At 40.0% G+C, this 12,103-nt stretch overlaps 1 protein-coding gene across 1 annotated transcript in view; it reads right to left on the reverse strand.

Moving 5' to 3' along the window:
* fbxl17 (F-box and leucine-rich repeat protein 17) overlaps nucleotides 1–12,103 on the reverse strand; it is a 232,756-nt gene that overhangs the window by 24,180 nt on the left and 196,473 nt on the right. Inside the window, exon 10 of the mRNA XM_080893999.1 lies at nucleotides 2,548–2,690. Within this exon, the coding sequence (XP_080750125.1) occupies nucleotides 2,548–2,690 (143 nt within the window). The remainder of the gene's footprint in view (nucleotides 1–2,547; nucleotides 2,691–12,103) is intronic.

Below are 12,103 nucleotides of genomic sequence, written 5' to 3' on the forward strand. Positions count from 1 at the left end.
ATTTTACAACTCTACCATTACGACATGGGATAATATGATGGATTATAATCAAATATTTCATTAAGTTCATGTTTAAAAAAGAGATTTGGTTTTTATTATTTCAGCTGCCGGTCTGGTGTTGTTTAACAGCCGAAAATAAAAACTGAAATCAAATTTAGGTTTGGACTAGAAGCAAATTTCTCATATATGCTCTGTTTTATGACCATATACTAATGTATACGCATTAACATTTTACACTCTCCTACTATTTTTGCTCAGAGTACTGGAGGATCTTTCAAGAACGGTGACATTTTCTGGAGAATTGATTGGTCAGTAGGCAGTGATTTCACACCTGCTGATCTCTAATCTGGAACCTCATCTGCTCCTGAGGAGGTTAGGCTTGCAAGATAAGTTAGCAAGGCGATACATCCTGGTAAGAAGGGAACCACCTTTTTTAAAAACAGGGTTAACCTTGAAATTACCTGGATAAGAGTTAATCCTGCTTTGTAGTACAGGCCCCTGGTCCTCTGCCCTTACAAATCTGACCAGCCTTAACAACGCGTACTCCAGGCGTATTTCACTAATCAAAAGTTTCGGATATGAAAAAAGGAAGCCGGAGGATGTGTGGGAGGAGTAAGAATGCAGTAAATTTGTTGTGTGATTAAGAGCTGGCGAGGTACTTGACCTTGGAAACTGTCAAACTCTTCTCTCTGTTCGATTCACACTCCATTACAACTCTAATAGCATCAATTACTGCTTTATTTAGCTGTGTCATCCCCACATTCCCCCTCCAGAGCGGAGGGAAAGTAATTATTTATCTTTTCAACCTTCTGGCTAAACCGTGAGTATAAATATCACATCTGAAAAGAGAACTGGGTAGATAAATAAGGAAAAGCAGCTGGAATTGTTCACTGGATAGGAAAGACATGAATGCATATGGTAGAGAAAAACTAAGAAAAAATGTTATTCCAGTAAAGATGTGGGTCATTCCAGAGCACAATTTTTTATTAGCACGGATGTAGCTATTGATTGTTGGGTCACTGAGTCAGTGAGGCAGTAGTGAACCGGATGAAAATGGAATTTAAGTGATCACTTGCTATGTAATGCAGTTAGTCTTTATTACTTATAGATAAATATGATAGATGCACCTTCATGCCTGCAATAATGTGAACTGAGTATACTGCTTCATCACTGAGACCCTACATACAGGGTCACTGTCAGATGCTCATATATTGTCATTTTATTACAGTCTAAATAGATAAATATGATACACTGGTGTTCTTGTCGCACTTAATGATCTCAGTGTGTTCATTTTTATCATAGAAATCCATAGGGTCAAGCTTGAGGCCATGACACACAGATATCACTGATTTTATAATGACAAAATAAAAATGATGAGTTTCCAGCCCACTGAGCAGCCATGACTATAAATCTCTCCTCCCTCGTTTTTCTCCCTGCCAACTTGCACTTTTCAAAAGCACAGCAGGGACTTTTAAATGTGCTCCACTTAAAACCAAAATGAATACTGTAAAATGTGAAATGAAAGCTCATTAAACACACAATTATATTTACTATACTGAAGCCTGTCAGGATTGGGATGGTGTCCTGTGTTGTGCACTCTGCTACAGAACAAGACACCAGGTTCTCCAGTATCAGTACAGACTACAGTTTCTAGGTTAAGCCAGCTTTTCACTTTCCCTTCCTTGCCTGCCCTCATCCCACTCATGTCATCCGCGCTAAGTGGATGCATCTGTGTTACAGGAGCTCCACAAAACCAATTGGCGACGTGGGTGGAGTTGTTACCATGGCAGTAAAACTACATGTACTTTCATCCGGTTATGGGTTGGATAAGTAAGAGGCCAGATGTAAGTGTAAGGGTGACTTTGAAAAGACTGTCCCTCCTCTCACCCAGAGGCATCTCAGAGCAGGTTTGAGACAGGTCATCATGTCATTTTACTTCTGTTATCACCCAACCGTGTGACGCATGTATCACACAGACAAACTGGGCACGGGCTGCAGTTAGATACTCGACGTCCCACATTCAGACGCTTTTAAATTGGCCCTAACATGGAGCTTTTGTGTATTCATATCTATGTGTCTGACTACATCTCTGTGGTTGTTTATGCGCATTCATATTCGACAACCTTAAGATGGCAAAATACTTCATATACCACAAGTTTAACAAACCCCTAAAATATTGGTGTATAATGATCACTGATCAGGACTGCTTTACGGTAATATTTGGATTCAAACTGTTTTTGATCCCAGAATTGAAATTATTACAACTCTATTATGTATTTATAACATGCAATATTGACAGTAAATAGTTATTTCTGGAAGACATTGTTGTTTTTAAGAAAGTAATGGTGCAACTAATGATATCAAACTGAGCTAAAAACTGAACATGTTCATTTTAAGTTCCAGTTTTGTGTTTGTGAGAGCAAGGGCCTGAACTATAAAGCAAGATCAGCGTAGTCAGCGAGTTGGTTGCCAGATGCCTCCTGACCAGCCTTTAGGCTTGTGCGTACGGGCTCTAAGAAAGACAACGATATGAGTAATGTTCGTTACCTTGTCGCATCTCATGAGGCCCAAGTAGCGAAGGGACTTGCTGCTCTGAGCAATCTGTGTGGCACCCTGGTCCGTGATGTCTTTACACCAGCCGGCATCAACAGTCTCAATGGTGCTGCTGTACTGCCCTATAGCTATCAGAGCTGTTGACAGAGAAGGGGAGCAGAGAAGGGGAGGTGGGGAAGGAGGAGGGAGAGAAACAAGAAAACGTGTTAGTCTGACAACCTTTCTCATGCAAATGTGACAGCAGCGTCTTCCCACAGAGACAGAATTTGAAATGAAACCAGGGCACGTCATATGGCCAGCTGTGACACATAATTCTAGTGTTTACACAACACCTTGACAATATACACGCATGCCCACAAATCCTCGCATACACCCATGCTTGGTCAGACTTCGGCAGGATTCATCCATTACAGCACGACACCGTGCCAGAGTAAAGTGTGACTCCATGCCAGTGTACGATTTAATTTTGCTTGTGTGCATGTTTACTGCTGCCAGGGCAGAAACAAAATGCCAAGGTAAAGAGTAACCACCAAAAACAAATATCTCACAGTTTCTCTGGGCTTTGTTATACCACAGAGCATTTGTGCATACACCGCTTGCTGCATATACGTAAATACACATTCACACACTCGTAGCGTATCTCACAAGTGTTGTTCTTTTGATATTGTCTTCCTATGTTGACAAATTGCAATGCACAGCTGTCAAACACGATGACATTACATTCGCTGTAAACTACGTGTAGCTCCAATAAAGGCATACTTTGCTGCATTAACACACAAACACAGACAGACACACAACAATCTTCCTCATCAATCTTTGACCCGTCAATTGTTGGGTAGATGGAGGAGACCTGTGCTCCACGAGTCGATTGATAGTGCTCCTCGGTGATCGATTGGCAGGCCTGGGCTTTGTTCTCCACTCTCACAACCATCACTAATGAGAGTGGGAAGGTGGGAGGAGGAGTGAGGGATGAGAGAAAGATGAAAGGAAGAGGGTAAAGACAAAGAGAGCCTTTGACAGCACCTTCAGATAGTTACTTAGCCCTGATGTTGTTTTCTCATTTGCAGAAATCCATTTTACGTCAAACTTTTTTATAAACAAGCTTCCTTGAACAAGGAAAAATTAACCCGTATGAACTTTCACTTTGAATCGGTTCCTCCCGACTTTTTCACTTCTATGACCAGAGTTAAAAACAAAAGAAAACATACACGAAGCACTTGCGCGTGCATGTATTTCACTGTGTGTTTGTGGTACAGAAGCTTTTTTTTTCCACTGGAGACAGGAAATGAATAATCTTATGCTTTTTTCTCCACACTTTTAAACCTCTTTTCTCCTGTTACAGCCAGTGTATTGCACAGGCTTCTCTGCACGTAAGCACATGCTCCCAGGGACGAACTTGTGTACAGCATGTAACATATGTAATATATAGCTTTGGGTGCTTAAAGTACACCACATGTGGTTCCTGTTTGGGCTCTAGCATGCTCTTGGATGCCATGCATAATAGCAAATTATGGCTAAACAGGCAGTAACCCCGCTTTGAAGCTACAGTGTGTTTCATATAAAACGCACCGTGGGGAAGAAGAGTCAGTAGACCAGATGGGTGAAAAGAACATGAAGCTAGCATGTCATTTATTGACTAACGGCACCCTGGTAAAGTATGCTAAAAATGAAGACGCTGGTGTTTTCGTGAGTTCGCCTGAGCGTGTGAAAGATCGGAAAGACGTCGAGTGAAGGAATGGCTTCCCATCCAGTGCCCCTTGTCCTGTTCGATTACAGAATCCTAAATTTGATTACCTGGGCTTGGATCTTTCATCTTATGTTGAGACACACATATCGGTGCTGTTTAAACTCCCTTGCAGAGTCCGAGGAGATTTCTGAGGAAAAGGCAGATTAAATAAAAGAGGAGAGCTCCAAAGCTCAACAAATCAAAGAGAACTTTGCCAACACACATTTCTGCTTCTTCCCCTTCAACTTTAATTCTCGCAACTTAAAAAGGTGGAAAGATAGAAGCAGACAGATGCTTACCACTGTGAATATATAAGTTGTGCGAGTGACTACAATGTCTGCAGAACTGGACACACACAGAAATATTAAGTCAGATACCAGTACTGATATTTGGAGGTTTAAAATCCAATATATCAGTCAATGTTTTTTTTTTCCAGACACACAAACTTAAACAGATTTCTCAAGGATTTGCTGTGAGTAGTTATTTATGAATCCTTACTACATTATTACGACTATTCAGTTTTAAAATAATCTTGCTTTAGTCAGCTGATCCGACTTTGCCCGGATCAGCTGATTGTTGAGTGTGTCGATGCAGAGTGCCTTCTAGTAAACAAACTATGCAACATCAACATTCATAAGAAAGTTGAAGGGTGTTTCTCTCAACTCTTCTTCACTTCAGTTTTCATTTATTGGACATTATAAATGGTGATACCGATATCCTGGGAAATAGTTAATACCGTCCGATATATCAGTCGTCTCTAATTGTCAGTGCATTACACAAATAATGTGTTGCAGTCACGTAGCGGCACACCACCTGCTTAAACTGAATTAAAATGTTTTTTAACAGGCTCCAGACTTTTTAAAGAAAACATATAGCAGTCAGAAATAGCTGCGGGGAGAAACAGAAGAGCAAATGGGACTAAACATCATTTTGTTAAGCTGTGAAGTTGGTAAACTGGAGAGTCAGATAATGCCTTTGTCAGAACGAGCCAAGTGTTAGGCTATTTAGACTTGTTTAGTACTCTATCAACAAGTTCATCTGGTTGCCATTGCAGTCTAATATGGATGTGTGTGCCGTGCTTCTCTTCCTCTTCCTTTGACTCTCTATCAGAAGACTATAAATTTCAGCTACTCCCGATGGCAAATGGAAACGTGACCACTTTTGAAATGACTAAAAGCTTTGAGCGAAACCTTTTAACTACAAATGAAGAGGTTTGTTCACATTGTCAGAGATAAAGAGTCTAAATAGAGCTTGGAGAATTTGTTTTGTAAGACAGTAGCCAAGTAACACAAAAAGATATGTTTTTATGTGTGACAGACTAGAAATGTAATTGTGTTTATGTCAAATATGTAACATAAAATCCTGAAGATTTAAGCACACAATAGTAGAACTTTTCAGACAGATGCAGAAAATCAATCTATACACTGCTGATAAAACACTTAACATGTAAAAACCTTCACTTCTCAAACGGCTGACTGCTACATCAGTGTGTATTAGTTATGCATTAGCCACTCATCTATTACAAAAATTTTTTTGCTTGTTTTTAGCAAATTGCCAATCTAAACATCATTTGATTGCAACAGATTTGAATGTGTGGAGAGTTTTGAATGATCCAATCTTTTATATAATAGTGGGACTTTAAAAGTAATCAGCACATTGAACTGGCAAAGTTAAACACTTGAAGCTTTTATACTGAAAATTGTAAGACAAATATGCAAAACGCTGTTGTGTTCCTATTTCTACCAACATACACTGTGCAGCATCATTTAACCGAAATTATACACTCGCTCAAAAGAAGTTTTATTCACTTTTTAGGCTCGTTTCTGCTAACTGGTAATTCGATGAATTGACATGTATCAAAAAAAATGCATACAGTTTTCTAAAACTTTTGACTGGCAGGGTATAAGAGACCATAGGAGCAGGAAATTGTCTTTCCTGACTGATAATGATTTTCTGTCTAAGAAATAGATGAAGCGATATGCAAGAGAAGTTAAGGTGAAAAAGAGGTTGAGGAGTCAGAGGAGAAAAGAGGGGAAAATCCCATTCTGGCAGTGTGAGCTGTGACTGAGTGGTGACTACACAGTCACAGACAGTAATGAGGACACACTCTGCTGCCCTGCCTGAAAATGGCTTTAGGATGTTGCTCCGTGTGTGCATGCGTAGAGGGATACTGACCTTAAATTCTGGATGTCATTCATTTTGAGCATAGCACATTTAACCAGTCTCCATCGACACAGAAGAAGCAAGTGGACGTCACATTTACAACCAAATGCTTCTGTTTATTTAAGTTCTCCTGGGATTTGAAACAACGTATCTTCTTGTCAATCAATCACCAAATCAATCATCAGGTCAATACAAGGAGTGTCATGCACCATTTAGTGAATTCAGGAATAGCATTTCTGTGTCGAAACCGCAGCCTTAACTCACTCGCTAAGACCTTTACAAACATTACAACTTTAGCCACAGGCTCAACTCACAGCCTTCAAGAAACCGCTGTGACAAATGTCGACCAAAGGTGAGCAACGCGTAAAACCGTAAATCTCTGGTGTACCATTAACTCCTACTTTATCTCCAGAAAGAGATTCATAACCTATTACTTTCTTACACAAGCTGTTATCAAATACCATGAAGAGCGGATTTATCTAAGAGTGGTTCTATACTAAGGTGAGCACACTCCTAACAGCAAGGTCAAGAACTGGTCAATCCTGTGATGACTGCAATGTGAGAGGAAACCTTCCTTAATCGGCTTATTCTCCTATCTCTGTAGGCCTACCTGACCTCAGAGTTTCAGGGGTTAAGCATCTTTTACAGGCTTATTAGATATTCACTTATTACATTTTCCTAAATGATGGTGTGCCATTACTGCTATCTTATTGCTTTAAAGCCATCCCCCATGACTGCCTCCAGTAACCTTATACACCATATTTTTGCCTCTGATGAAGACAGTACGCCTATGAAAGATGTGATGGTAGGTAATGACTTACTGTGGAAGCAGTGTGTGCATGTGAGATCTGTGTGTGTGTATAACTATGGCAGTAGGAACAACAGAAAAAGGCTTATTATGGCTGATGTATTCCAGAGAGCAGAACTGTCATGTCTAATGTTGAAGACATTCACTTGGGCCTTTGTGTGTGTTTAAAAACTTAACCTCAGCTTTGCCCTCTGCACCGTGCTGCTCAGTGCCCCAAACCAAAAGAAAACCCCTTTTCACTTCTCATCCGTTTATACTGTCCAAGTTGTACAAGATGCAATATTTTTTTAAATGCTATATCAATACTGACATGCACTTTCAAGAACGAGGTCAAGTTAGTCTCAGCTATTTTGTACTGTCTGACAATTCACAAAAGAAAGGTTAAATAATGGCCAATAGTGGTGCTCAGAAATCAAATACAGACTTGTCATAACTTGGGTTGGGCAATTCTGGTGAGACAATATAATGCAATGTAATGCATGTGTCTGAAATTGTATTAAACTTCTTTTTATATAGCATGAGCTTTGAATGAATTAGGACTTGTTAGAGCTACATACATAGATATGTAATTTTAGCATTAATATGAAATATATAGAGATGTATTAGCTGAGATTTCATGGCTGACTCTGACTCTGAAGTGTGACATGCACTGATTTTTGACGATTCTTAACCATAACACGACAACAGCATTTATCTGACAAAAGATATCTGCCAATTTACCTTTCAGGAACTAGCACTTACCATATACAGAGATCAGCTTTTAACAATGCAAAATTGTATTTTCATAATAAAAGAAATAAACTGTACAAACTTGCCCAGATTTTCTCTCACTTAAGCAACTGAAAATAAAATACTTTTCAACTAGAAAATACTAATAATTACCTGAAACCCCCCCTGCTGTACACCCAATTTAACTTATACATTTTACCTTAATAAATAAAAGCAGGTGCAACAAATTTATATAACTAAAAATGTCAACTACTTATAATTCCATCTTTTTGTACTTGTCTCCATAATTTGTCTTGTAACTGATTTGATCCTTTGCTCATACCAAGGGTGCTGTCAGGTGGCTAGCTCTGAGCTGTGGCTAGCTTTGTTAGCTTTTCCAAATTAGACATGTTGAGCTGGGTAATAGTGATTTAAGTTTCTCATTAGGTTTGTTGTTATGAATATTTTCCTGATGGTTCCTTTACAGTTCACTTGGTCAAACTTTGTGTCTTCCTCCTCGCTCACAATAAATAACTTGTTAAAGGCCACATGCTAATGACATGTTAGCATGTTAACATAAATACAGACTGTGACTTGATTTTAATATAAATGATGTTTCTACATTGATTTTAGTCCATAAAAGGTGCATTCATTATAGTAAAAGATTCCTACAATGTCACATGAACCTATTCATACATATTTAATTTGCACAGAAGAACATAAAGGAGTGTTTTTTTCTGTTAGTGTGTAAGTATACAGCTACATGTGTTTTTCAACAAATGTGTAATATGAAAACAATTTACTGACAGCAAAAATGTGAATGGGCTTTCCCAGGAGTGTGTTTACAGACACGTAAACATGCACAAGCACATAAAAAAAGTAAGGAAGCCTCCATAGCAAGATGCGGACATCACTTAAGTCCTTTGAAGCCTGTCTGTCCTGACTAAACACCAGCCTCGCTGTCTGACTGATTAGCACAGCATGCTCATCTTCAAAGTACCCAGGTCAAACTAACTGGGGTCACAGTGAGTGCTGAGACTAATTCAGTAAACAACATACCAAGGGAAGCATTTAAGAAACGCACGCATCGAAGGTGGGAAACAAGAGAGAGGCTGTCGCGCTGACCTGCGGTGAGCTGAGAATTAACAATTTTAAAACTTGTGAGAACCAGAGGGAACTGGAGAAGGCTTGTTGACAATCTCTTGATTAGACCGGAAAATGCCTGCTGGGCTGTAGTCTCAAACATGAACTTGATGTGACAAAAAGCGAGCCATAACTTCCAAGTTAGATATAAATATGTAGAAAAAAAAAAGAGTGAGAAAAGGGAAGAGAAGAATGAATAAATGAGCAATGCAGAGGTTCTGTGAGGTGATGCTCTTTGCCCTGACATTTTGGACAAATGCAATCAAAGGCCAGGGGAACTGAAATCAGCCAGGCTTGGTAGAGAGACACAAGGGAGAGGAGGAACAGATTGAGTGTGACACAAGGAGGGAGAACACTTTGTGGTGGGACATGCTCGAGCTGGGAAATTAATTAGCCAGAGGGCAGGGAGAAGGTAGTGTGCGGAGGGCACGTGCATTTTTGCAATCAGCCTCTGATCTGATGCAAACCAGCTGCCACATGCAATTGTGCGGCAGTGTGCACTTATATGATTTTACGTGCTTTTTAGGGATGTGTGCCTTTCTCACAAAGAGGGACTTCTCAGACCCCGAGATGTTTAAGTGGCGAGGTAGAGCCAGTACCAAAAAAAAAAGAAAACGAAAAAGTGACTTTGATATTTAGTCTGATCTCGCATGTGAAAATAATGCACACGTACACACATACAGAGACTGTTTTAGTAGCTGATTTGCGATAACCTTGCGGCGAGGATGTGAAGTTTGAGGATTGGAAAGTTGAGTGAGTGACAGAAAGAGGGTGAGAGATAGAGAGGAAGAGTGATGAGCAAGGACAGATAGACAGAGTGAAGGGGTGATAAGGAGAGATGGCGCTATCACAGAGGTGACCTACAACAGGCCTTCCTTCACCAAATCTCTCTCTCTCTACTAGACATACACACACACACACACACACACACACACACTCGTGCAAAAATGAAGCACTTAAGAGGCTGGCATAATTTTTCAAGACCTGAGTCAGCTGATCATATTACCAGTCTAAATCAGGAACTTGGTGGGCTCCTGCTCTGGATCCAAACAGACTTAATTGTTTTATTAACAATTTAAATACCCTTGACATTTACTAACACAAGTCAGTACCTGTGAAGTAGCGTTTCCTCCTCTCTCACTGTCAGTGCATGTAGATAGGTGCTAGCAAGGCCATTAACCCATAGATATTTAAGTGAAGAGCCTCAGGTGCTAAAACATCCCACTCTGGAGGCTGCAGCCAGATGTAAATGTGTAAACAGTGCATTCCTAAAAAGATAACAAAAAGAAAGATAGCAAAACTGTGAAAGCTATTCGTATGTGAGGAATGTGGTATTTTTGTAGCTCCGCATAGTTTTGTAGCCTTGTATTTTGTCGTGAAGTTTCAGGTATGTTCAAATGTATCTTTTTATGCTCAGCTATTCACTGTCCTTTTTGTCTTCAGATGAAACAATTCCCCAATCAACAAAGGAAGGATAATACTTTTTTTAGTTTTTGTTTTCAATGTTTCAAGGTTTTACTTCCATCACTTCTTGTGATGCATTCAAACTAAAGATGAAATGAAGTTTGAAAGGATCATAAAATACACACAAAGCCAGGCTAACAATAATGCATATTTATACCAGGCGGGGAGCAATGTGGACCAACTTTGGTTTTAAATAGGGACAGGAAAAAGCAAAATTGTAGGACTTCGTTGTAAATTGTGAAAATATATTGTTTTGTGTTGTTCCTAGATATTGGTTGAATTCCTTCTCGCATCATTCACTGCTGGGGATGTCCCTAACATGAATGAGTTAAAAACTTGTGTTTGATGTGAATGCCACAACTTAGTGGCAGACGATGCAAAGGTACAGAGTGGGGTTGCCGACTGCAGAGGCCAGTTCTCTGCTGATTCAGTAACTGCGGAGCTCCAAACCTCCTTTGGCATTAACATTAGATCAGAAACTGTGCGCCAGGAGCTTCAGCGGAATGGGTTTCCTGCATCGGTGGCCCAGAATCTTTTACTATTGTGATTTGTGTCACAGTATTTGAATGCACTGATATAATTCTGAGAAGATTATTAGGAATGTGTGATCAAAAAGACCTCCCTGCTCATAAAATTGCACAATTATTGCCGTGAATGTGATTTCACTGTGGTATCAAACAAAATCTTGATTTTAATATACTTAACCAGAACACATACAGAGTAATTCCAGTAAAAGAACCCATTAAATGCTAATGATAATCATTATCATCAGCGATCTCTCTACATCGACGGGTGGGAGGCCTTATTGAGAAAGGCAAATTCTGGAGCTCGGAGTGTTTTTTGTTGGGGATTCTTTGCTGTCGCCTGTATCTGGAAACCTTTTGGAGTTTTAGTGCTTCTTTAACAGCTTCTTCCTTCACTTCTAAACCGAACAATGTCTTCTCAGTCACACTTATGTGGTCACCTGCGTCTGACTTCTTTTAACATGGAGAGACGGGTGTACAGTCAGCTGTCACAAGTTCCTTGATAGAGATGGACCTGCGATCGATCACACGGTCTCCATGACAGTTGGGGGTTCTCCCCTCCTGCTGCCTCATTGAACCAACCCCCCCGTTGGCTGGACATCATCCTCTGGCTGCCCTGTAAGTGAGTTCTTTCTTGATCATGCTTTGTCTGGTACATGCCTCCCAGCGTTACCACAACTTGTAGGATTTCTGCCCCCACTGGAGTGTGTAAATGCTGAAATTAATACACTCACAGGTTTTGTTTGCATAGTTATTTGCATAAACCGTGTGGAGGTTTTATATGTTTACATCTTTCTTCTCCAAAGACAAAATCAAGAAAGAGACTACAGCCTCACAAAACACACAACCTGAGGTTCCCACAGCCATAAGCAGTAAAAGCAGGATATTAAGCCCTATTTCAAACCTACAGCACCTCTGCTCCAATGCACCTCTCCTATGAGGATATTAATCCTCCCCACCTTTTCTCTCTCTCTCATTACTCTTGCTTTCTCTCCCTCGCTCTCCCTCTCTCTC

This window comes from Rhamphochromis sp. 'chilingali' (genome assembly GCF_963969265.1).
Source record: "Rhamphochromis sp. 'chilingali' genome assembly, chromosome: 10".
NCBI classification, from domain to species: domain Eukaryota; kingdom Metazoa; phylum Chordata; class Actinopteri; order Cichliformes; family Cichlidae; genus Rhamphochromis; species Rhamphochromis sp. 'chilingali'.